The 27916-nt window shown below is 36.3% G+C and overlaps 3 protein-coding genes and 1 long non-coding RNA gene across 10 annotated transcripts in view; 1 reads left to right on the top strand and 3 right to left on the bottom strand.

Moving 5' to 3' along the window:
- The window catches only part of LOC137490348 (uncharacterized), a 31365-nt gene extending 8764 nt beyond the window's left edge, over positions 1–22601 (top strand). The window contains exons 2-4 of the long non-coding RNA XR_011009767.2: positions 12246–12297; positions 16878–16911; positions 22419–22601. This is a non-coding gene — a long non-coding RNA (uncharacterized lncRNA). The remainder of the gene's footprint in view (positions 1–12245; positions 12298–16877; positions 16912–22418) is intronic.
- gja3 (gap junction protein, alpha 3) lies at positions 147–5926 on the bottom strand. Of its 7 annotated transcripts, none has more exons than XM_068223342.1 (4): positions 5578–5926; positions 4604–4667; positions 3804–3927; positions 147–3604 (listed from the first exon to the last, which is right to left on the bottom strand). In XM_068223342.1, the coding sequence occupies exon 4, from the start codon at positions 3567–3569 to the stop codon at positions 2265–2267; it is 1305 nt and encodes a 434-aa protein (XP_068079443.1). In that variant the 5' UTR covers positions 3570–3604; positions 3804–3927; positions 4604–4667; positions 5578–5926; the 3' UTR covers positions 147–2264.
- On the bottom strand, positions 6501–10366 carry gjb8 (gap junction protein beta 8). Its single transcript, NM_212825.2, is given in 2 exon segments — positions 6501–8631; positions 10258–10366. A coding segment is annotated over 1 exon segment (804 nt). The 5' UTR covers positions 8608–8631; positions 10258–10366; the 3' UTR covers positions 6501–7803.
- On the bottom strand, positions 11924–27888 carry cryl1 (crystallin, lambda 1). Its single transcript, NM_001045341.1, is given in 8 exon segments — positions 11924–12288; positions 12367–12473; positions 13961–14069; positions 19476–19670; positions 22437–22598; positions 25533–25659; positions 27249–27356; positions 27782–27888. Coding segments are annotated over 8 exon segments (948 nt in total). The 5' UTR covers positions 27823–27888; the 3' UTR covers positions 11924–12189.
- Between the last annotated feature and the right edge of the window lie 28 nt (positions 27889–27916).

Here is a 27916-nt window from a genome sequence, read left to right as displayed (position 1 = left end):
GTTTCTCTGTAAATCCAGACTGCCTTGTTATTGTTTAAGCAAGTGATGACGACTATGTAGTATACAGGACAGCAGTTGAGAGCACCCAAACATAAATCAATTGCTGCCTGCCATTTGCAAAAGAAAAGGTCAGAGTAGCCTACATGTATGGTACAAAAAGTTTATTTAGTAACAGCTTTGTAAACATTTGAGGTAAATGAACATTTACATCAACTTGTTCTTATAAAATTGAATACACAAGGCACTTCTCTTAAGACAGCATTGAAACAGGCTGCTGTTCTGAGCATATGTAGGTGGTTCATTTTCCCTGATTGGTCAGAATAATCAGCTCTGCTTGAGAAAATCAGTTCAAGAAATGAGTGTTATCTGAGAAAAATGGGCTGCAACTAAGTACACTACAAACGGATCGAGATAGGAAAGAGCTGGCTGGCTGGCCAATTCCAATTCAGAATCGATGAAATGCTATAATCTAAAATGTTCAAATTTCCTGCGGTCCTTTCAGGCCACTACAACAGTCCTAAAATAAAACATGGGAAACGTGTATATTTCTTATACTCTACAAGTGCTGCTTTATAAATTACATTTGATGTTATTTAAGTGGAAGAATACTGCCATCAACACAACGACTTTCACCATTAAGACATTTTCCTTTAAGGATCAAAAATATTTCCTCCTTTCTATCAATGTAAGAATTAATGAACAGTGTCTTTTGCCTAAATGTGCAAATCTTCAACTATATACTAAAATGTAAACTTTAAGAACCAAAAAAAGACAAAATAACACACTTTCATTTTTGGATACATTAAAACAGCAGAAAATAAATAACATACATCTGTAAATACTGTGATCCGGTAAAGCAAAACTAATACTGTCCTAGGCACAAACCTGCACAGTCTCTGCATGATGAAGTAATGTACCGTTTAGATTTCAGGGCTGTCTCTCTCCTTAAATAGATTGCTGAAGTTTATACCTGATAATAGGAGCATTGTACATTGATGGGTTTCGAGAATAGTTTTCTGAAGGAAAATAAATAATATTGTGCTGTCATATGGGTGTAAATGTTTATGTGTACAGAAGGCATGTCCTACACAACAGCAGTGAAAATGAGGGCCTCACAGTAACCTGAAACTGGACCAAAAGAAAAGAAAAGGATAAACTCCATACTAGAATAAGACACTTACAGCATCTTTTTATGTTCATTTTGAAGTAACTCTTTTTGGCAACCACGAACTGACGATTCAATTCAATTCATATGTATTCCTATAGCGCTTTTACAATGTGGATTGTGTCAAAGCAGCTGACATAGAAGTTCTAGCAAATTGAAAGTGTCAGTCCAGTTTTCAGAGTTAAAGTTCAGACTAAGTTCAGTGACTACGGAAAAGCAATGCTTTTTTAATTTTTACTCATTCTCAACCAATTGCTAACATTTTTAGAAAATGTCCAAGCTTTTCGAATTAAAAACAATGAGGATTTCAAATGCAATAAGAGTTAGTACTCCTCTTATCAGATTAACTACTTCCAAAAGGATCATGTTTTCCTGGTGTCATATCAAATTGGTCATATATCAAAACTCTCAAATCCAACAGAGGAACAGCGTGTGAAATTCAGATTATGGGATTGAAAAAAATATGGTCCAGAGAATACACAAGCTATATGAATTAAAACTCTGCACCATTCAGTAGTACAACAGTTATCTAACTAAATACTTCACTTGCCTCAGTTAATGTATGGATGACCTTTTCTCTGTGATGCATTAACGTTGGCCACCTACATCAGGCAATGTGCTTTTTACCTTTTTCCCTTCCCCAACACTTTGATTTCTTTTTGGAATGAGAAAATCGAGAGACAGATGCTGGAACAACAAGGCAAACCTTTAAAAGAAAATGTCAAATGGGAAGTACTGTCATCAATTGCTATTCCAGGATTCCAATAATAATATTAACAACCATGTAATATTGAATTTGTTTTACTTGTTTGGATCTTGCATTATTGCATTGCAAACAAATGCTTGTTATACCATGAGATGTGTCTACTAACTGAATTATTGGACTTATTAAAGGGACATTTTTCTGGGTGAACCACTCTAGATTTTGGTTTATAAGTTGCTCCATTCAACTGCTGCGCTAACCAGTATTCAGCAGCCATCTTTTAAGGGATGGCTGAACTCTTTCCCATTCCAGCAATCTGCCTCTCACTTCCTCTTGTTTTTTGGTGCATCTCTGTATTTTTGTCCACAAAAACCTGTGCTTTGAGGTGCAGAGCCACTACACCGCCAGATCATTGGGCCTCGCTCTCACACTGCTGGCTTTACTAGCCCTGCTCAGTCGTCGAGCGTCAGTGAAAATGACGGGCGGCTCGTGCATCTCCACCGTGGTGGTGACGTGCCCCTCCTCCGGCCCAGTGCTTAAACCACCACCAGCAGAGGAGGGGGTGCTGGCAAGCTGAGCGGCATCTTTGGATTGCCGTACGTTATCAGAGGAGCAAGATGAGGAGGAAGAGCAGGGGGAGGTGGCGTTCATCTCCCGAGTCTGCTGCTCGGTGGCCAGGTTGGCCCAGTTCTGCTCAGCAGCTAGCCTGTGGTTGTTGTTGTTGCTGATGTAGAAAGGTGAGGACTCCTCAAGCTCCTCGCGCAAAGGGTCCATCTTAAACTCTGCGGTGGAGGGCGCTGACACAGGCTGGAGGAACGCGCCACCCGCCACCGCCACTTCCGTGTAGTCTGGCGGGTAGCTGAGGGTTGGAGGCGCAGTTCTGGGGGACTCGGGCTCAGCTTCGTCCGCCTCAGGCAGCGATTCACGGTCCGGGGCAAACTCATTGGTCATGCCCTGTTTGACCTTCTTCCATCCGAGGTGATAGATTTCTAACAAATTCAGCAAAAGGGACACGCAAGCCACCACAAGCATAAATATGATGAAGATGGTCTTTTCTGTAGGCCGGGAAATGAAGCAGTCCACCGTGTTGGGGCAAGGCCACCGCGCACACTTATACAGGGGCCGCAACTGGAAACCATAGAGGAAATACTGACCTAAAATGAACCCCACTTCAAACAGGGTCTTGAAAATGATGTTGAACACGTAGGTGCGCAACAAGGCACCTCTAATGCGGATTTTGCCATGCTCGTCTCTGATTGGCGGCTTTTCCTTTTTGCCGCCCCCACCCCGTCCACCAGGCTCCCCTCCCCCTCCATTTCTATACAGGAGTTCTTTCTCCTCCTGGAGCCGGCTGGCCTTTCGCAACTCCTCCTCACGCTCTTTCCGCTTCTCCTCCATACGAACGATGTGCAGGACGTGGCCCAGGTAGATGAGCGTCGGCGTGGACACGAAGATGATCTGGAGCACCCAGAAGCGGATGTGGGAGATGGGGAAGGCCTCATCGTAGCAGACGTTCTCACAGCCAGGCTGCTGAGTGTTGCAGGTGAAGTCCGACTGTTCATCGCCCCAGACCTCCTCAGCTGCCGCTCCCAACACCAGAATCCTAAAAATGAAGAGTACCGTCAGCCAGACTTTGCCGATCACTGTCGAGTGTTCCTGCGCATTTTCCAAGAGCCGCCCAAGAAAGCTCCAGTCACCCATGCTTCACGATTTCTAGCCTAGAGAGAAAGTACAGTCTGGAGGCCGTGAGAGAGAGAGAGAGAAAGGGGAACAGAGAGGATTCATTGAGAACTAGTTCAGCTGTTAACAAAAAGCACTGTACATGAAATTGTTTTTATCAAGTCTGTCTAGGCCTCTGCTCTGAAGGTATGTTCAAACTGGCACAGCTAAAGCAAATGAACATATAAAACCCATGTTCGGCCCTCGTGAACTCACACAGCATTTCACAATTCTGCATAAGATCCGATGGTCAGCCCTGATGAAGCACTTGACAACTTAATCAATCTTTGGTAGAAAAATCAAGCAAATCAGCCTTGCGATTGCTTGCAGTAAATATCACCTTAAAAAACAAAACAAACGTTGACATAAACTTATGGATTTTGTGATCTCTCTCTATTTAACTCTGTAACTGGCTGCTATGAGCCTGGCATGCACAGTGTAAGCAAACTCTTTCTGGCTCGCTTTCTCTCCAGCCACTGACACACACACACATACACTCGTACACACTTTTTCACCACATTCATACACACGGTCTCTTTCTCTCTCACCTGTTCGCTTCACTGCCCAGCAGGCATGTGCTGAGATCAACATTATAATGTTCAAAAACAGTTGAAAGCGTTGACTGGACATTGATGTGTTGAGGGCCCTAATAGAGCCAATTACAGGAATTCAAGGGGAAAATGCAGGGAAATATGGAGACATAGCACTGCCAAGGCCAGGACAATTTATAGCTGTGAATCTACCCTCATATTATATCTGCATGTGTACAATTAATTGCCAGTACATTTGATTAATTTGCCTTTTAGGTGATGTCATGGCTTGTAAATAAATAATTGATGAATCCAGAAATCAGAGTCACGATTTGATCAACACAGATTCATCTTTATCATCCTAAGCACAAATTAGCAGTACAACTAAACAAACAAAGACTGGGATAGCATTAACACTAGTAAACAAAGACAAGCAATGTACCAAAAAACACATTTAACAGGCAGAAAAACAATCATTTTACTTACTAAAATGAAGTTGTTTTGAGGGCGGCAAATCCATCGACTAAGGTTCTAAATCAAGTCTATGACCCTGAAAGAAAAAAGTCCTTAATTACATGATAATAAAAATTATAGTAAAACAGTTATTATATATAGTATATTAACTATCTATCTATCTATCTATCTATCTATCTATCTATCTATCTATCTATCTATCTATCTATCTATCTATCTATCTATCTATATATATATATATATATATTTATATATATATATATATATATATATATATATATATATATATAACTATAGCAGTTAATATTTTGTGTTAAATCTTTTTAATTATTAAAAGCGTCTTTCTAAATCATTGAACAAGTTTTACAAACAGCTTAATTTTTTTATATTTAACAGCTTTAATTTGATTGTTTCACATTTATATATCCTTTTACATAACCTTATATAGTAGATTTTACTTGTATGTTATGTGACTTTTGTTTAAAAAATACAATTACGTAGGCAGCTTTTTATATATTTACATTTGTTCCACAGATAATCAAGTCCAGTAATTCATGATAAAATATGGCTTATTTCTAAGTTATTATCTATAAAAATCGTTGTTTCCAAACTATTATTTTAATTACAGTTATTGGACTTGCTAGGTTATAATTATCACCAATAATCGTCCTCGTTGCTCTATCAGTTAAGCATTTAATTACAAAACTGCTGCTGTGTATATAATAAAGTGATGATACTAACTGTCTACTGTCCACATTCAGGTCAAACAGTCTGGTAGATTTTCTAGGCTTTGCACTCTATTCACTCATACCTGTCATATCAAACAACAGATGATTTTCTGAAATGTGTCTATATGATGTTAGCTGTTAGTAGGCAGAAACCATCCACACTGGAGTGAAAGCTGATGGCCTACCAGCTAGCGAAAATTCACATTAATTACTATGGGATGTAAATTAAAGTTTAATTACTCCTAACTTGAGGCATACCTTGACTGAAGTAAACTTATCTAACGAAAGCAATATCCAGCGGCCACTGGTGCCACAGTTTGAGTGCGATGAAAGCATACAGACCTCCCAAAGGTAGCAGGAGCCCTCCCCGCTCCCCCCGTTCCCAAATCCTGGCAGCACTGCCAGCTTACCAAACTCTTTTGAAAGTGGCCGGCCAACTTATTCATTCAAAAAAGTTCTTCACACAGAGACCCGAGGCCAAACTCTCGTAGAACACCTAGTTTTTCATGGCAATTCGAGTGTGGAGACGGGGTCTCACCAAGCGCAGCTGTCTCCCGTTCCCAGCCATCGCTACTGTCACTTTGAGTGGTCATGCAAGAGTGCTGCTTTCAGAAAGTCATCGGCCAGTCAGCGCGCACGCCACGCCCCTGTCAACCGGGGTAAACTCATCGCCCCAACACCATAACTATACTCCAGCACACAATTTGACTGATTTACTTTTAAATTAACATTTTTAACACAGAATATTATCATAATAATAACAAAAACATTTACTAAAATTATTTTAATGTATTATTATTTGGAAGCAATTAATTCATCATTTTAATTAAGCAACTCACCATTGTTGTTTGCTTTCGAACTTAAAATAAAATCTAAACATGAACCATTTTGTGTCCAAAAATTAGTTACTTAATTTTAACATCTTAAATATAGCTGTCTTCACAGTATTTATAACTGTTACAGAAGGGTAAGTAAATTAATATAAACTCGTTTTGGTGGTAAATTGGCAAAAAGAAAATGATTTTAAAATATATATATATATATTATAAGTGTTGCGTGGAAAACTTTAGTCATGCAGCAGGCCTTGCCTAAAATAGTATGGAAATACACCGCCCTCCTTTGGTTTTCCTAAGAGAATCCACCAGTGGCAATCATAATACTGACAAACAGCAAGTTTTTAGAGATTTTTTATTAAGACCTTCATATAAAATATTAGTTGTTAGCCAAAATCGCAAAGAACATGTATTACGCTGGCAATCAGTTGACAATAAAAAAAGATCACAGCTTGCTTTGGGAAACAAGATTCAACCAATACCATGTGGACATTTAGGTACGCATCATTCCCAACTTCTGTCACTGAATGCGCTCTCATCTGTCAACAGGTATCCTGACTAGATGTCAAAGAGAAGCGCGACTAGTAAAAAAGTAAACATTCTCACGCGATTGCAGACTGTTTGCAACTCTAACGGCTAATAAATAAGACTGTATTACAATAACATACTCCAGAGCCACTACTCTTTTGGGATATGTCATGTAGTGCTTACTCTTCAGCAAGCATCATCCAAGTAGTCCAAATAGAAATACTTAATGGCTTGCTTTAATGATTGACTTTAAGGCTAAAACTTTGTTTGAAATATCTATTATTGCTCATTAAATACTGCAGATTCATGTAACAAGGCACATTGCTTTAAGCTGCTATGAAATCCCAGGTAGGGTTGAATGTAAGATTGACCTTGTGAGTTGTGAAACATTTGAATCGTTTACCAAAAGAATATTAAAAACCCAAAAGCAAATAACACAAACAAAAAACATTTCCAGGCTAAAATTGTTGGTAGGAAACTGAAAGACTAAAATGCATTTAAAAATTAAGTAAACATAGCAAAGTGTCCAAATATAGAGATGCATTTCTGTACAACATAAAAACGATCCTTCAAAAACAGGACACAAATTCTGTGCAAAGGCGGCCTTTGAACGTGTGTGTTGTTTGACCACTAGGAGTCACTCTTTCGCTTTTCTAATGCCCAGGGGTGTGCAAACTCGGTTCTGGACGGCCGGTGTCCTGCATAGTTTAGCTCCAACTTGCTTCAACACACCTGCCAGAGATTTTCTAGTATATCTAGTAAGAGCTTAATTAGCTGGTTCAGGTGTGTTTGATTAGGGTTGGAGCTAAACTCTCCAGGACACCGGCCCTCCAGGACCAAAGTTGGACACTCCTAAGTACTGTAATCAGTTAGCAAGTAAAAAAATTACAAATATATCTCAACAACCCTCAGATCTTCTTCATTGACCATGCAGTGTTATAACTCTGAATCATCTTTCGGCTAGGGGAAAGAATTTCAGCTTCGGAAAGAGCCACGCTGAAACCTGCTTTCAAGTGTGTGTCTTTTGATGTGTTCTCAGGGCTACTTGTCAAAAAGAGCTACAAAGCACATACTGTTAAATCTACTGTTATCATCTCCCATGATGGCGGAGTTGAAGATCATCTTAAACAGTCTTATTGCTCGATGAGTCCGAAGCTGATGACAGCAACCTTGCGTTTTTTTCATTCTGTAGGTGCGCCTTTTCTGTGGACATTTTCTCTTGGTGTACAAATGAGCGCCTCCCTTTGGCTCTGGCTGAGCACCTGAGCAATGCTTTGACAATCAGATAGGCCAGTTCAGCCACATTGAGCACAATGCAAATAGCAGAAGATCCCACCATAAAGATGGTGAAGACCGTCTTCTCTGTCGGCCTTGAGATGAAACAGTCAACTTTATTGGGACAAGGCCATTGCTCACACTTCACAAGGCGTGCCATCTGAAAGCCATCATAGACGTAATAGAGAGCATACATGAATCCGGCCTCGAAAAGAAGTCTGAAGAACAGGCTGGATGTGTAGGTCCACCACAGTGGCCCAGTGATGGGTAGACGCCGGTTCTTCAAGCTCTCCAGGTCATCTCCTTTACCATTACCTCCACGCTTGGCTAAAATGCTTTTCTTTTTCATGTTGCGCTTGCGATATGCCACATGCATAGCCACCAGTAAAGCCGGTGTGGACACAAAGATGAGCTGCAGACACCAGAAACGTATGTGCGAGACTGGAAAGAAGTGGTCATAGCAGACGTTTTTGCAACCAGGCTGTTGTGTGTTGCAGGTGAAGTCTGACTGTTCGTCTCCCCAGACCGTCTCTGCTGCTATGACCAGGATGCAAATGCGGAAGATGAAGAGGACAGACAGCCAGATCTTCCCCAAGCTGGTGGAGTGTTTATTCACTCCTCCCAGCTGAGCATAAAGTGCTCCCCAACTCATCCTGTCTACTGGTGCTCTCAGCTCCTGTTTGAAAAGAAAGAGAGGAAATTGATACAGCACCAACGCAGCAAACAGGCAAACTTCATTCATTCATTCATTTTCCTTCAGCTTAGTCCCTTATTTATCAGGGGTTGCCTCAGCGGAATGAACCACCAAGTATTCCAGAATATCTTTTATGCAGCGGATGCCTCATACACTACGACCAATTTTAGTTAAGGCAAACTTTTGTGGTAAATTAGACACAGAAACACAAATTCCACTGTAATTGTACTAGATTGCTTTAAACAGAAACAAACCAGGGTTGTTATAGTTAACCATATATCTAAATATTTTTTGTGAATTAAATTCTGTATATTAAATATGTATATTAATAAAACAATTATAACAGTAATTAAATAAAGTAGTAATAATAATATAAATTTTAATATAATGATATTTTTAAATATTTAGATGCAATTATAACTATTGTTTCAGGTAATTGGCACAAAAAAAATTTAGTTTAAACAATCTAAATTGATCATTAAAGCAATGTTTTTAACTTATTTAATATATTTTATTAAGAAAAAAAAGAAAAACTTCAAATGACAACTGAAAACCAAGAATAATAATTAACACTATTAAAAACTATAATTAATTACTTGGTGACACTAAAATAATTTCAAAACAAACATGCAAAAGGTTTTTTATTATTATTATTGGAGGTGTGTACGTGCTACTTATTTATTCAAGTTTTAAATGTATCAACAACCTTTGCGGAAACTTGTGTTTAAATGAAAACTTCAAATGACAAAAATCTGTAAAGGTTTAGCCATACATTTTTGTGATGCAATATTAACTAAAATGTAATGTTTTCAAAAACATTCAACATCTTGAAGTAAGCACACTTTGTTACCATAATCTTATTTAACATTTAATATTAGTCAAACACAATGCTCTGTATAATACACACTACCGGTCAAAAGTTTGGGGTCAGTAGGATTTTTAAATGTTTTAAAATAGGCTTCTCCTACTCACCAAGGCTGCATTTATTTCATCATAAATACAGCACAAAATATGAATTATCACACTATAAAATAACTAAAAAGTAGTAGTTCAAAAGTAGTTTATCATTTAATTGAATAATTTATTTCAGTGATTTTAAAGAAGACTTTTCAGCTTCATTACTCCAGTCTTGAGTCACATGATCCTTCACAAATCACTCTAAAATTAAAAATTGTTGTTATTCTTATTATTATTAGTGTAATGGTAATAAGAGCAATAATGACTGGAGTAACAATTTTATTTGAAACTACATACTATAAGACATAGACAGTTTTATAACAGTTTTCTATAACAGTTTTTGGAAATTTTAATAAATATTTAACTATTTATTTATTTATTTATTTATACATTTAATGAATGTTGCCTTGATGAACACAATATTTTTCTTTTTAAAAACATAAGGGAAAAACCTGACCACAAACTTTTGACCGGTAATGCAAATGCTGTTTTCTCACATTAAGTAACTTTGATATGTTTTTTTTTTTTTTTTTTACTTTTAGCTTGTAACTTTTTTTTTTTACTTTTTAGCATTTTTTCTCGAGTTTAACGCGCCCCTATTACCTCATCGAATATCAGTTCTGATAGTTTTACAATAAGACTTCTGTTTACCTGTTAGGCTACACGATGATTCAGATCAAATCCATGACATATATCCGACAGTGTGAGCTAAGTTGAGCAAATCACTTGTGTGGTGCCTCTGAGGTCTTCAGAGTGAGATGAAGTGATTGACTGAAGACAGTGAGCACTTATTTTCTAGGGGAGAGGTGCACCTGACGGCGGGAGGAGCCTCGACGTTTATTGGATGGTTCTTGAGCCCGAGTATGGCATACCCGAGAGCGTCAAATCTCCGGAACGCGCCGCTCAGCAGATTAAAACACTGAGCAGCTTCAGCAGCTCGCGTCTACATGTGGTATTGCGTTCCGTGTCTTGTTAAGAAACGTAAACATATTTTAACTTTAAATAGATAAACTGTAGGAAATGTGCTTTTAAACCACTGCCTTCTGGTAACCTTCGATGAAAATTAACCGTGGTTTTTACAACAAACAACTTGGCTACATTGTTACCACAATAGTTCAACTGTGATTAAATGGTCAAAATACTAGAAATAGGCTACTACAAAAGCACTTTCAATTTTCATAAGAAGTCTTTAAAACGTCCGTTTTCAACTTCATAATGTTTTACTCTTAAGTCAATCTAAAACCATAACGTTAGACAGGCTAAAACTAAGACTTAAATTAAAAAGACTGAACTAATTTATGCTTGGATTTGCTCTTACAATGTGCGTGTTTGTGTGTGCGTGCCAGTCCTCAAGAAAACACGATACAGCAAGCAGGGTTAGTTGTAACATGGTCCCAGTAACAATTTTGTATTTAATTGACGTCTAATAGACATCTAAATGTAGACAGCTTGGCTAAAACAAGGCTAAACTTGGGCTCTCAGTGGACTTTTAATCTAATAGACTTTTAGGAATAGCCCAAAACTATACTAGTTGTCAAATAATGACTTTATATGTGTAGTCATTCATTTCTGTTTATGAGCTAACTAGTCTAGTTTTGGCCTATTCTTAGATGTTTTTTAGATTTTCACTGACACCCCAAATTTAGCCTTGTTTTAGCCAAGAGGACTATGTTTAGACGTCTATTAGACATCTTTTAAAAATAAAAAAATGCTTGCTGGGGTGTTACAATTTACCTGAACAAGGTGTACACCAAAAAAACAAAATGTTGTGTTGTGTTAAATTGTTAGTTTTTAGCGAGCCTCAAGTACCACTTTTTTGTGAATAAGTAATGGTATCACTGTTTTTTATGGTAATTATTTATTATACTCTAGCACTATAATACAAAAGATAAATAAATAAACCACTCTTGTTTTAATAGATAAATAAATGAACACACAGCTTGCTATGTAGAATTAACTGTATTTAAATTAAACTTAAACTGTGTGTAATCTAACTTTTTCAGCAAGTGATACAACTTACACCCGTGTCTGTTACAATTAGCCCGGCCAGTGCAGTAAATACAGAGGAAGTTCATGAACATTCAATTGAGAGACTTGTGTGTTTTTTCTAGAAAAATCAGCCCTACATCTACTCTGCTACAATTGTGTGAACTGACGTAATTCTCACAGACACAAAAATTCCCTCGAAGTCATAGTCAGTGATGTGACAATAAAAGTGATTTGATAGTCATTACAGAGGAATGTAGTTTTTTGTGTCTAACACTTGGTTCAATATGCAAATTAAAGACTTCCTTGAAATGGTTTCATTTTCCCTTTATTTGTAAATTTCAAATCACCATAAGCAAGAAGGTGCTTCAGCTATTTCAATGAAACAAGTAATAATTCCAAATGTAAGCCTTTTAAAAATACTGTTAATGCAATGGTAAATTTCATAGCTAAAGCAACATTCTGAGGAAATTTGTAAAGTTAGCTTTTGCTTCAGTTATTTTCTTCTGTAATCAGACACTGAAACTGAAATATTCAACCAAGAACAACAAGGGCTCAAACCATGATTTCAAAGCATTTTCATTTTATTGACTAGCCTCATTCCTTGAGTTTAGCTAGTCCCATCAGCAGCTGATCTCTTCTCTCTCTCCTAGCTGATAGATGCTCCTGCTCGCCAGGAATCATTTCACAGATCTCCTGAAAAAGGTGAGAAAATATTACTATTATTACTTATTATTATGACTAATATTACTAAAATAAACTATTGTAACATACTTTTATAACTCTAGCTGCGGGCTCTCCAGAAAAATCTGGAACAGGCCCAAAAGTATTAAGAACCCTCTTCATGCCCTCACTGTAGCGCTGAAGATAATCTTTCATACCTGTACAGACAGAACACAGTTAAAATTAAAAAATTATTTAACTTTTTTTTTTTTTTTTTACAATAGAGTAACAAAATGAAAAAGATAAGATAAGATAAAAGAATCCAGACTTTGAAAACATAATACAGAAATTATTATGTATCTTTATTAATTATAAATGGCTATAGGTTAGAATGTTTGTGTTTTAATGCATTTCTATTGCTAGTTTGTACACATTTTACTTACAAAAGTGAGACCTTCCTCCACTTCCTTTAAGTTGTCTGACTTTATGTAAAGGACTTTGGATGTTTGTCAATATATAGTCATTAATGTGCGTCTCACAGAAAGGGGATTCATTCAAATAATCCCACAAAGTCACCTTCATAGTCTATAGTCTCAAATATACTTTACAACAAACTATTATAACAGTAATTTGACTACATTATCAATATGATGCCGGTGCAACTGCTGCTTTCTCATCAATGCCTTTGTTTGTTTTTATTTCGTATATTTACATTTCTAAATTTTAACGGGATGTCACTGCAAAGATATTTCAAACTTCTTTGTACTTATAATGACAGATGAAAACATCTTCACTGAGTATATCACGTTCAGTATGTTTTATGTTGTGTGTGCACAAACGTGATCTCAAGTAATCATTTTCTGGATGCAGTTCAATTCATCGCTAATAACAATTAGCCATTTTTTCAAATAATCAAGTTTCAAAATTCAGATTTTGCAAGTTAAACACTGCCTTGTCAATCTAAATAACACAAAAAATCACAGTATAATCATTGGAAACGTGTGTCTAAAGTGACTCAGCAGATAAAAGTTGTTTTGTTTTGTTTTGTTTTCGAGCACATTTCTCAAGCATGAATCGAGTAGCTCCTCTTCTGAAGGGCATGAGTGCTTTTAGAAGGGCTCTCGGTAGATAAGACATGCACCAGTGAAAGTTCAGCCACAGTTCTTTGCTTACTGTTTCCAAGAACCTGTGTCATTATACAGTGGTGGAAAGAAGGAACGAGGGCGGAACTCAGTGCATACAGGGGGCTTTATCACTAGTGTGAGACTACTGTAATGCCCCACTCGCAGTACGAGGAGCCAGGCCTGAGAATAATAATTCATCTGTCACCGTCCCACGTTAGAACTACTGTCACATGGCAAAGCACATTTCATGAGGGGAGCAGGGTCATCCTACAGATTTCACACTGCCTTATGATTTTCACCGCTAACATGAGATCTTTTCAAAACACATGCACATTTACACACGTCTGTGCTCATTTCAGTTTCTTTTATGGACTTTCTAAACACACAAACACATTTAAGGTCATGTGAGGTGGATGGTAATCAAAAGGTTAACATGTTTTCACGGACTCCCTTTTTGTGGTCCCAAGCACCAAACCAATTTCTTCCTCCATGCCTGCTGAAAACAAGAACTTCTCTGTGCTTAATTTAAAAGAACGTTTTAGTATGCCATGTTTTAAAGCAAGGGTTAATGGGTAGCTTGCCTTCTGGTGCGTTGAGATGCATGGTTTCAATGGGACCTATGAAGGCGTAGCGCATGCCCAGGCCCTCAGACATCACCAGATCGATGTCCTTCACTGAGATCACTCCGTCCTGGATGAGAAGAAAGAAAAGTTCATTTGGCAGCTCACGTTGTATTATGCGCTTGGATGAAAGACAATGCTTCTAAAAGTGCTTTACTGATGTTCCGATCTTCTAATCCTAAAATTACAGCTTCCTGCTTAGTAGTTTGTCCAGCCAACAAGGTTTGGTCCACCTGATTAAGAGGAAAACGGAGGTTGCCCCCCTTGTTTGGTACCATCAGAAGAGCACTAAAGCCGCTCCCACTGTATTGGATTTCTCTTATCATTTAACTCAGTGTCCTCTTAATAATGGGATGGTTTGGCAGGGGGAAAGCAAGCTTGGTTGTGCCAGGCTTTGGGCCCACTTTGCACTCGGATTACCTGTGGCTACAGATACCTGTTGCCCGACTGTGCTGAAATCAAAGCTTGGATACAGAACGGGCAGAGGGGGACGGGTTTAGGAGGGGGACAGGGTGGTCTTTGTTCATTTCCTGCGTGCAACAACGAGGCTGTTATCCTAGCGTCGCCAGGCGGCGGACTGGCTGGGGAAACCGTGAAAAGAGGCCTTTCCTCTACGGTAATCACCAGGGGCTGCCATTAGCTTTCCCAGCTGCTCTACTTTCCAGAGCTGGCTCTCTCTCAAAGGGCTGCCTGACCTGTGAGAGGAAGCATGGGTGGATTTGAGCTGCAAATCTGCAACATCCAAACTTTAAATGTTCCTCATCATTTAATAAAAAGCAGCAAAATGTCACCTCTTCTTCCATAAATACAAGAACGAGTCTTCAGTAAGTGAGACTTTGTGGAAGGCTGAGCGGTATTACAAACATCAGATCAAACTGGATTGTCAGGTAGTAAAAAAAAAAAGTTGAACAATTTTTCACTTTTAAGTTACAGTTATATAACAGGGCCCATGTGAATTCTATCTTATTTTTCAACATGGTAAAACGTTATTATTAAGTCAAATATAATAAACACAGAATAGACACTCTGATTCCCCATTGTCTTCTCATGTAGGATAAAGGATGATGTGGGCATAATTTCAGTATGCAGAGGGAGTGAGATTTATTTATGCTTTTTTTAGTATAAATTTCATGGAGTGTGTATTGCAGCTGCTCTTGTGGCTTTTAAACATCACGTATTAACACGTTTTAAACATCAAACTGCACCAAAAAAGCCTCACTGTCTCCTAAAAAACGAATAGTAAATAGTATAAGAACAGACTGTGAACACTCAAAACAACTTGCTGGCAAATCAGGTGTCAATTGTGCAACACATTTGCATAATACCAGTTTGCGGCCTTAACTAGTTGCCCAAAGAACAACATCTAATTTCACCTGCCTGGCGATGAACACTTTAGTTCATCTAGCTGAGAATGCTGACATAATATAAGCAGCATTTATTAAAATTAATTCTAGATGGAGTGACTTATGCATATTCACAAAAACTCTCTTTATTACTTCACTTACAGTGCATCAGTGCAATTTGCTGATGAGAGAATTTATGATACTTGACTAAACTCTGTATTTTTTTTTATCAGTAAATGAAAAAAAAAAAAACTGGTGTGAAGTCAATGAGGATTGGAAATGCTTTCAGAGAGGAAATACAAAAATGGGTGCTTTCCAATGTGCTCTCATCACAAATAACCGACCAATCAGATAAGAGAAGGCTCACAAAAAAGGCTTAAGAATGAATAAATCTTCAATGGGGTTTTGAAAATCTCTAACAAATGAGGTGTAGTGAAATCTAGACAGTGTTCATTGTAAATCAGTGCTAATTGCTTTAATAAGACTTTTAAATTAACAAAAGATTCTATCTTGAGTAGGAGACACTACAGCACTAGTGAAAGTCTTTGAATAGTAATTAGATAAGATCAGCTCATGTAATTGTTTTTATTAAATTGTAGCAAACAAAAAGGTAACATGTTTGCATGCTGGTTTAACTGGTTTATCAGCATGACTTCTTTTAAGGCTTGGTCACACACAACCAAGCAGCTCGAAGAAAAAAAATCTTTTGAAATTCTTTAAAAAAAGTATTTACTGGTAAAAAAATGAAAAAAAATGAAGGGAAAAAAACAAATATGGTAGAACACATGATAGACTTGAACATGTATACAGCTGTTTTAGAAAAGTCCTACTAAAAATCTCTTCAATGAATACACAAAAACACAACTGACAAGACATGAAGAATAAAGAAAATTGTTTCAAGGAAGAATATTTGCCTATTGTAAAATCTAATGGATTAACAAACACTCCTTCCCTAACTGTAAAACCACTCAAGAAGATTTCCTTCATTTCATAACACTGAATATACACCGTAAAGAACATTAAAACACTTCAACATTAAATCTTTTAGTTGAATCTATTTAACTTTTCTAGTTATCTCAACTTAAATCAATCAAAAAACGTAATATATGAAGTTAAACTTTGTATAACAAAAAATAAAAATTATTCACAATGATGGGTTGCAGCTGGAAGGGCTTTCGCTGCATAAAACATATGCTGGACGACCCCAGATTAATAAAGGGACTAAGCCGAAAAAAAATTTGAATGAATGACTTAAAAAATATATATATTACCTGATTTGAAAATATATATTACCTGATTTGACTGGAAACCTGATTTGAGTAACATGAAAACATTTATAAATGACTTTTATCATATTACATATTTATATAAAATATCAGTCATATTTTGGGAACATCTGATCAATAATCTGATTAAAATAAAGGTCTTATCATTCAGCTGTAACATACAATAATTTATTTTAAAAATGCCGTCATTTACTCACCATTCTTCATTGTAGTGTGAACATTCCACTAAATATCTTTTGTCCTCCACAGACAAAGGAAAATGCAGCTCTTAAACAACATGAGGGTGAGTAAATCATGATCTGATGATCAGATCAATAGAAGCGATATTATGTTGCCCATAAAAGCTTTTGCTCAATCAGTATTATTTATGTATGATGAGAGTCCTTATCAAAGGTCAACAGGGCAATCATCTTTGGTCATTTCTGCTGCACTCATTACTAACAGGTGTATAATACATTAAGCATACCATTATTCAAAGTTGGAATTTATGAATATGCCAAATGTTGCCATGACAGAATCTCAGTATCAGACCTTATATTGCCTCCTTTTTTGTTTGTTTGGTTATAAATATGCAGTAAATTCTCACAAGTGATGTGTGTCATATCTGGTTATCCATGCTGTTGTGGATGCTTAGTTAAAACTATCATTTCGACTAAGTAGGTAACATGGAGTTCACTACAATATGTATGACTGGCTACAACTACAATGAAAGGTTCTTAAAGAGTTGACTTCTTCTCTTTGATTGGAACACAATCAAACCATTTCAAAACAACATGTTACCACACCTCTGCTGCACGCAGTGTTCTTCACCTAACCCAGGCACACTGACACACCTGACTACTGAACATCATTCAGAGTCGCAGTGAATCATCTTCTCACAGTTTTGTGATGATGTCTCTATAATACACCCCTGAGAGTGCAAACAATTTCAGTTTTGTTTTTAAATGTCAATTACTCAGATTAACATTGAAAAAAGTCAGTGCGTGACTCTCGAAGTTCAAAGTAAGGTGTCTATTGTGTGTGTGTGTGTAAGTGCTTTCTTGACTTTTGACTTGTGTCTTGTTTTTTTGCTTGTGGGCAGAGCTGAGAGAGCTTGTTTTTATGCAGATCACCTAACTTTCCCCATGTTCATTCGATACACTGTTGTACAGATGTACTGTACAACCAGGACAAAAACCACCAGTGAGAGGAAAGATAAGCTGGCTATTCTGAAAGTTTCTCAAGAGAAACTAAGAAAAGAGACCGTTTGATTTTGTTTTTTTCCTCATTTGTAAACAGTGATACAGATATGGACGTAGTTATGTCAGGGTTTTAACAAATACAATAGCCTCTTTTCATTCTTTGTTTCCTTTAAATTTCCCTTTCATTTCTGTCTATTAATAGATTAATGGGATGTTTCAGCCATATATTTTTCGTCACATATGAGGAAATGGTCTGCTGTAGACTAGAAAGTTAAAAAATATATTATTAAAGCAAATAACTATGAGAAGCTGTTTGTTACACTGATTTTACCATGAACAATGAGTCTTTACAACATAATTTCACCCTTAACCAGATCAAAACAACGTCAGCTTTAAGTGTCTCTTTTTTTCTTTTTATTTTATAAAATGACAGCAAAAAAAATCTCTCATTGAAAACTTTACAGGATTAACAGAAAAGACCTGAAAATGTCTGAAAAGACCATTTATTTGAAATAATAATTTTGTTTTAAAATTATATATAAATTTTAGAACTTTCAGATCTGCCTTAATCCTTTTTGAAATAGACTCAACAAGGTTCAGGAAATATTCCTCAGAAATTTTTGTTCTTTCTTGACTTGATAGCATCACACAGTTGCCACAGATTTGTCGGCTGCATATCCATGATGTTGAACCTCCCTTTCCAGCAACAATACTTAGGTAGCCTGTGGCATTGACACGATACTCAATTGGTGCAAATGGGCCCAAAGTGTGCCAAGAAATAATCCCCCACACCATTGCACCACCACCACCAGCCTAAACCATTGATACAATGCAAGATGGATCCATGCTTTCATGTTGTTGATGCCAAAATCTGACCCTACCAACCGAATGTTGCAGCAGAAACCAAGACTCATCAGACCAGGCAACATTTTTTCCAACATTTGTCCACCTCAAGGTTACTTTCAGAGATGCTCTTCCCGGTTCTAATGAGTGGTTATTCGACTTTTGTTGTCTTTCAATCAGCTCGTACCAGTCTGGCCATTCTCCTTGGACATCAACAAAGCATTTGCGCCCATAGAACTGCTGCTCAGTGCATATCTTCTCTTTTTGGCCCATTCCCTGTAAACCCTAGAGATGGTTGTGTGTAAAATCCCAGCAGATCAGCAGTTTCTGAAATACTCTGGCACCAACAACTATTCAACGCTCAAAGTCACGTAAATCCCCTTTCTTCCCCATTCTGATGCTCAGTTAGAATGCAGCAGATCGTCTTAACCATATCTACATGCCTAAATGCATTGTGTTGCTCCCATGTGATTGGCTTTTTAGAAATTTGCATTAACGAGTAGTTGGACAGGTATATCAAATAAAGTGGCCAGTGAGTGAGTGAGTCTGTGTGTGCGTCTGTGTGTGCGTGTGTGTGTGTGTGTGTGTGTGTGAGTTTGAGTGTGTGTGTGTGCAGTATAGTTTTTAGTATAGCTTCCGATCAATCTAATGCATCCTTTCTAAATGCTTTCTCAAATCACCCCAAAATGATCTGAAAGTTAGCTTTAATATAGAGTATAATAAATAGTTTAGTATACTATTATCTATAATTATGTATATGATCTAAGACTTGACTAACCATGACTGTAAGTGCTATCTGACTTTATTCTGTGACTTGACTAACCTGAACCAGCCTCCAGGACTCAGCAATGATGGCATATTGAACCCGGTTTAAAGCAAAACCATCTATCTCCTTCCTAAGACGCACAGGTGCCTGTCCCACATCTGTCATCAGTGAGTAAGCAACCTCCATCACAGCGGGCAGCGTTTCGGGGTGTGGCACCAACTCCACCAGACGCACATAGTAGGGCGGGTTTACCTGTCACATAAAAAAACAGGAAATGACACCACTTTATCTGTCCCTGTGTGTTTATCAGACCTCCAGATTGTATTGGATTTCTCACCCACAATGAAGGTCTCTGTGATTAAATGCCTGACTGCATATGTTCGGTATTTGGGATTAAACATTCACTAATTGCTGGTGAAGGTGAATAGTTTGCCTCAAACCTCTCCGAAGGACACCAAAGCCAGCAAGTCCTTTCTGTCATGTAAATAAACTGGAATTTCCATTGGGTATGGAAGGAAACAAAGTCCAGTAAAACCTCTCTGGGCCTGACAATTAGCTGCATTCTTGATCATAGGACTGACAAGAAAAACATGACACGTCTTGTGGTGTCCATTAATTAACCACACTCAAGCCGTAAAAGTCCAGAGCAAACCCCAGAGCAATCTGAAGTGTCATTCTATATACTGTTTCCCCTCCCAACGTCATGTGTTTCACATTTTCTCCTTCATATATCCAGTTTTTCAACCTTGTTTTACCGTTCGCAAGCTAACATGCCTATCTAAATATAGTCCAAAAAGCTTAAAATTAAGTTAAAAATAAGTTCTGAATGCAGAGCGAAAGTTTGATAATTATGACTATATTGCAATTTAGGCAACCATCAATATGATTAAAACTGTAGCCATTAATTTATAATCTTGTAAAAAAATGAACAACTGATTAACTTCATCAGACCATTGTAGGAATGCTCCTTTTGGTTAATTTTGCCAACCGATGCTCATTAACCGAATATTAATTGTTAACCGGTCAAATTAATATTAAACTATAAATTATAAAAAATGAATTGACGTGTCTATTTTTTTGTCTGACACATTAAATATTGCATTTTGAAATACAGATTTATTTTAACATGTGAGCAGCAGCATACCGAACATAACAGCAGAACATCTTTACGCACCTGCAGTGTTTCCAACAGCATAAAAAAGAATCAAATAAATAGTCCTGTCCTAGATATTTTTCACTTAAATGCAGTTGTAAAAAACACTGACTGAATCATTTTAAATACCATATAGGCTGTTTTTTCCAGTCATGTTTTTTTTTTCTTTTGTTGAATAAAAATAGCAGTTTACCTCAAATCAATCGCTCCACAGAAAATATGCATTTAACAAACCTCTGTCAACATTTTAATAGAAGTCATTATTTTAAAGACTATGTCTTCTTGAGCACTGGATTTTACTTTAGAACTTGGGTGCTTTCATTTCCTTTGTCTCAGTCGCGATTTGTCCGCGCTGTGTGTGATGAAAGAAGATGACAAGGCTCATATGTTGATTTTTTGTAAAGTAAAGGCTACATTTGATATTGCATTAATTTGTTTGCGTGTTTTATAAGCTATAAAATGAAAGCCTCTGTTTGGAGTGATCATTATGCAAAAATCAAAACAATCTTTGGATTTGTTTGATTCGTACATTATGTAGGCTATTTTAAAAACTGATATTTTATTAGGACTATTGATAACTGTAATTTTCCAAATGGCTAAAAGGTTGGTTTATTGGTTAATAGAGTGAAAACCCAGACACTCCAACTTGTTTACAAAGCAGCGCACATTTCAGAAAGTTTTGTTTTGAGGCTTATTTCTCCAATTGTGCAAATAAATAAAAGTGTTTATGATATGGATCCAGAATAGGCAGTCAGCATCAGCACTGGCTTGGCTTCAACTCATCTGTGTCAAACTGTGGCCAGCAATATCCTTCTTTCATTTTACTTCTTTTGCAAAATATGTCTGTAGACACGTGTGGTTGCACGTGTTAATATCCCGCAAGTTGACAAATATGTGTTGCACATTTCTGCAGCCAAACTTCACACTTTTTTTTTTTTTACATTTTATATACAGTTGAAGTCAGAATTATTAGCCCCCCTTTGAATAGTTTTTTTCTTTTCAAATATTTCCCAAATGATGTTTAACAGAGCAAGGAAATTTTCACAGTATGTCTGATAATATTTCTTTCTTCTGGAAAAAGTCTTATTTGTTTTAGTTTGGCTAGAATAAAAGCAGTTTTTAATTAAAAAAAAAAACATTTTAAGGTCAAAATTATTAGCCTCTAAGCTATAATTTTTTTTCGATATTCTACAGAACAAAACATCATCATTATAACTTGCCTAATTCCTCTAATCTGCCTAATTAACCTAGTTAAGCCTTTAAATGTCACTTTTTAGTTGTAGAAGTGTCTTGAAAAATATCTAGTCAAATATTATGTACTGTCATCATGGTAAAGATAAAATATATGATTTATTAGAAATTAGTTATTAAAACTATTACGTTTAGAAATGTATTGAAAAAAAATCTTCTCACGGTTAAAAAAAATAAACAGGGGGGCTAATAATTCTGACTTCAACTGTGTGTGTATATATATATATATATATATATATATATATATATATATATATATATATATATATATATATATATATATATATACATACACATATATACATATACTGCTCATTTTGTTTGACCTTTTGACGTGTGTCTTTATAAGCTCCTTAATTACCAGTTACATTCAGTTTCAGTTAAAAATCTTTTCTAATGTTCTATCTAAGAAAAAAAAGGTCTCCTACATCTTGGATAAGCTGAGGAAAATTTTCATTTTTGGGGTGAACTATTCTTGTTTTCAGTAAGTCTCTACTTTTTTAAGTAATGCATTTTCATTGTGGCCTCAAATTTGCGTAACCCCATAGTTTATGTGTAATATAATACCTAAACTAATACAAAATAATCTCTTACAGACTGTAATCATAACTAACCGGATGGGATACGATGCAGCGGGTTCGGTTCTGGACTTGAGAGAACACATTGCTTGGCATCAGGCAGGATGTGGAGCTGCTGAGGATCACGCTTTCTGAGACAAGCTCCTCCACCGCATGAAAGACGCTCTGCTTTGCTTCCAGATCTTCAAATACACTCTCCTGGTGACCAAAAACAAACAAACAAAAAAAAGGTCAAGAACAGTCATGGTTCTCAAGAACAGGTGGTCCAAAATATAGGAAAGGCTACCATCCAAAATATACTGTAACATTACAAAAGCTGTATCAACATTTTTTTACCTTAAAAAGCACAGAGAAAGAAACAGGATGAAAATTTAAGTATAGAAATAATAAATGTGACACCATTCATCCTGACACTATAAATGACACAAAAATATGACCCAAATAATAACATGAACTATAACACCTCACTACTGATGAAACAAACAAGAATAATTACTTGCACATATGAATCTACTGGATTATGCATCATACATCTACTACAACTTGAAAAAAATGGTCACAGACAAATCAGTAATTTTACTAAAGGTCCAGTTATGAAACTCCTCATGAATAACACCTAAGGCTCAGCAGTAATGTAATGAATGCTTAATATTACAATCTGTAATATGTTAGTTTGTTATATGAAACACATGTATGTTGCATAACTTGTTTTCCTGAATTACCTTTGATGCTATTGAATACATTGAAGCGCCTTTCCTCATTTTTGACAGCTTTCAATTGTCATTTTTAATTTCCTGTGTTAGAAGGAAATATTATGGTAAACGCTGCTTATAGGCATTAGAGGTATTGAAAATAGATCCCAAATGTCTGTGAAAAACTGGAAAAGAAAAGTGTGTGATTTGGAAATAAAATCAAAGAGCGGGTCACAACTGCACCGTCTATTGTTCTTTTAATATTAACAGAGAGATCTAAAATAAGAAAATTACTAGATGGAACAGAACATAACCAACAGACTAAAAAGAGACTCTGTCATGCATATTTTCAGATTAAAATGTCAAGGATGACATTATTTTCTTAACTTTTAAAAATGGAGCATGACAGAAAGCAGGCAGATGGTAATTATGTGTAGTGTAAATCAATAAATGTAGTTCCCCAATATGAATAGATACAAACACTTGCACAGCTTTTATCTATAGACCATTTCAATGTGCTGATGTCATTGGCCCAAGAACATTTCCTGCTTGTTATCAAACTATTTCATAACTGAAACAAGAGGCAATTTAATAATAACTTAATATTAAAACAGCAATTATAACATTATTTATCAATACGTGTCACTTTTTGTATTCTCGGATGCTATAGAAATTAAAAATGTAAAACAGAAAAGACATTGGGACCATTGTTTTTGTTTACACCCCTAAAAATAGTCTATGGCAAACAGAGCTTTCCGAGCACACTTAATAATTAAACTGGGGTGCAAATTCCAACACTTAATCACATTGACAAAAGTGAGTGAGACATGCAATGCTCTAGCAATTTCAGAAGAAAATCTACAGCCACGCTTCTGGTTTAATGCAGCTTGCACAGTGACTAAACAATTAAATGAGGACTGATGGTTTGGCTCATGTGATCACTCTTTCTTCTCTACTCATGAAATACTTGCTGAGCAATTCCAGCATTATGAATGCGACATTTGCAGTAAAAACTCATAAATGTAAAGCATAAATTTAGAGAAATTATATGTGTTAACATTGTATTGAGACATCTGTTAATATTTTCTAAAACTACCACCACAGAGTTATGGGATCAGAAAAATTTCAATCAGTTAACATTTTTTAGATTTTAAATAAGAAAAATAAAAATGTGTTATGGATGCAGGGTCACTACAGCTTCCAACAAATCCAATTGAAGACTTTTTAAGACCATCAAAGATGAAATTTCAGACTTACATAGGGCTAAACGCTAAGGGTTTTTTAATGGCCCAGCAGAAAAAAATACTTTCGCCATCAAAAGACTTTTTTTAATTAATAATTTCTTACCCAAATAATGTGTCAAAACAAACAGACCCTAGTTGTAAACATACTATTTTTTCCAACATAACTTAAAAAAACTTTAAAAACTTCAATAACCTAAGTGTACAACAGTTATATTATTAGTTAAATTTTATTAGGCAGCACGGTGGCACAGTGGTTAGCGTTGTCGCCTCACAGCAAGAAGGTCGTTGGTTTGAGCCCCAGCAGGTTCAGTTGGCGTTTCTGTGCGGGTTTTGCATGTTCTCCCCATGTCCATGTGGGTTTCCTCTAGGTGCTCGGGTTTCCACCCACAGTCCAAAGACAAGCGCTATAGGTGAATTGGGGAAGACAATTTGTCTGTAGTATATGTGTGTATGTCCTGGTCCTGCAGGTTGGGGGTTGAGCATTGGACTAATGACCCATCTCGTAAAAATTAGATGTTAAGAAACACCAACATGGTGCAGCTAGATATTAACGGCCGTGGGAGGAAGTAAAAGTTTTATTGAGATGGATTGTTGGTGATTGGATGTCTGTTCTATCAACTGGGTAGCTTAACAAAAGCAAAGGAAAATCAAGACCCGTTTAAATTGATTTAAGACCTACAAGACAATATTTCAGTGAATTTAAGACTTTTTAAGGCCTACATTTTTTTTTTAAATTTAAGACTTTTTAAGACCACAACCTTAAAAGACACAATGCTAATCACAAGGATAAAAGTCGGCTCACTATAGAACAAACATAATTGATTTCATTTAATTTTCTATTTTTCCGTTCATGAGGAAAAGGATTTGTTATGGATGTGACAGATATGAAATTGTCACTTGTGTGACTTTGGCAAATCAAATTAATTTAGATAAATTTAGATCATTTAGATAAAACTATTTTAAAGTACTAAAAAAATACTTGCTTATTAAAAAATATATAAATAAATAATAAATTAATTAATTAAAACGGTTTTGCTATTTTAATATTTTGGCTATTTTTTATCTTGGCCAGGTTGACATTTCCATGGGATTGCTCTGTCTTTTCTCAATAAGCACAAGACAAATGCTTATTGTCTGTTTATTTGTGTTGTTTCTTTGGCTCAACAGGAATTCCTCTACGTTAGAGGAAATCATACCTGAACAAAGAAAGCCCCATCTAAGGCCTGCTGTAAGTCCTCATGACTGCTGAGTCGACTCAACTGCTCTGTGGCACTGAGGTTTCCTCTGAGCATTTTGGCTTGTTGAAGCTCCTCAAGCTGTTTCCTGGTCACACAAACCCAACCTTCAGCTTAACATTCAATGACATACAAATCCTCCCAAAAAAACAGGTCTGTCCAAGTAAATCATGTTCCAAAGATGATTTATAATTGAAAAGCCATCTGTTGCAGGTGCAGTTGTGTTATTGTGTATACTAAATTACACTCTTCAATATTTGCTCAGAAAGTCTGCATGAAATCAAAATTTACAATCACAAATGAAAATTATTTTGCTAGCACACATTTTTAGTCTTAACGTGAACAATTAATCTGTGTAAATAAATCCACTGAAAGGAATAAATGTCTGTGATGGTACTCTTTAATCAAAATCTGACCATTTGCTTTGGTTTTGAAATGGCAGTTCTTCTCTGATGTCAGTTTGACAGCTTGGGTGAAATACGTTTAGCTACGCCCCTCCAAGCCTTAGCTGCACAAAAATAAATCCCCGCCTCCTACTCTATATTACTTATGAGCTGGAAAGACATCATTAAACTGTAATAAAAGTCTGCAGCAACTTCCAATTCACACAGACTTTAGATGAAGCAGCTCTGTATGCATTACAGAAAATTATTGTTTAGTGTGGCCTAATCTATTATTACTGGATTATATTCAGGGCATGTACATTAGTGGTTCTCAACAGGAGGCTTCAGCAGACTTTCAAGTTGTCCTCAGGATGACTGAAGTGAATTTAATTTCATAAAGTAATTAAATTAATCAATAAATAATGAAAACAAGCAGATTCATATAAATTGAAATGCTAAGAATAAACACATAACATTCAAAGCATAAAATTTTTCATTTGCTGCAATATTGTTGGTTTTAGAGAAACCCATAACTCCAGGGATCGCAATTGAGTTTATTTTACATTTTAATGATTGTTTCTCATCATTTAAAATGAACCATGTTGAAGAGTTCAATTCACACAGTATCTTCCAGGGGTTTGTAAACATGGTTCTGAATGTCTGTATATTGGTGGTGTACACAAATGTGTTAGCACATTTACGTAGAGAGAGAAAGAGAGAGGAGGGGTTCTAGTATTGTGTTTGCAATCTTTAAGCCAATGTGGTTGAGATCTGAAGTCATATGCAGCAGACAGAAAACCCTACAACTCCCTCTGGTGACAGAGGAGCTGAATTAGGAAGTTTTATTGAACTACTAATATAAACAAAGAATTTAAAGAAAACTTATATTTGGTCATATTTTTATTAATTTTATTTATTTATTTATTTACTTATTTATTTATTTATTTATTTATATGTCAATCCCTAACTTGACATTTGTTTATTTATAGTGCCTTCAAACTATCTTTAAAAGAGATTGCTCTAAGATGTAAATAAGAGAGAATATCGAGAGCATATTAAATTAAATAAGCCAATATAAATTGAGAATGAGAGGGTAATTAAAAAATAAAGAGTAAGTAGTTATATCTCCAAGAGATGGGTTGCGGCTGGAATGGCATTCACTGCGTTAAAAAGTGCTGGATAAGTTGGCGGTTCATTCCGCTGTGGCGGCCCCGGATTAATAAAGGGACTAAGCCGACATGAAAATGAATGAATGAATGAGGAGTTATATTTTCTTTCCTGTTTTACTACTGACCTGATCTCTGCGATAGCCCCTGATGCCTGTCCTGGTTTGTTGTCATAGAGTTTGACCTTGTAACCTCCACTCAGGAAAACCATAGCCCAGGAGCGGCCAATCAGACCGCTTTATGCCACATACATATAAAGAGGGGAAAAAGTATAAGTGTGTCAAAAAGAAGTAGACATCAAGCTCAATGCATTAGCTGTACATATTCAAATGAGAAACATGACTTAAACAGAAACTTAAATTTAGTGCATGAACACAAACATGAAGTCAAAAGTTTAAAGCATGAAAAGTACTATATAAAAACCATAAACGTCTATATAAACCTAGCAAAAATGTGCATTATAAGCACAATATCACATGTTCATTTTAATTTGATTATAAATGATTGCACTTTTTATTTCCCACATGCACTACTCTGATATGGTGTTAATGAATGGTGTATTACTCCATCACAGCAGAGTTCAAAGACCGCTCAGCTTTTCTGTTTGTGTTAGACAATCACGTCTGCACAGTCTGACAGGCTCATTTAAGTTAGCTCTTACCTTCCGACAACAGTGATGATCTTTTCTTTTAATGAACTCATTGCAGTCTCGTTCACAAACGTCAAAACACAGTCGGTTGGTTGGTTCCCAGGAGCCCCCAAATCAGCAGACCTCAGACTGTCATGTGCATGAGGA

Source organism: Danio rerio, chromosome 9, assembly GCF_049306965.1.
Source record: "Danio rerio strain Tuebingen ecotype United States chromosome 9, GRCz12tu, whole genome shotgun sequence".
In the NCBI taxonomy this organism is placed as follows: Eukaryota; Metazoa; Chordata; class Actinopteri; order Cypriniformes; family Danionidae; genus Danio; species Danio rerio.
This window is presented reverse-complemented; position numbering and strand designations above follow the sequence as displayed.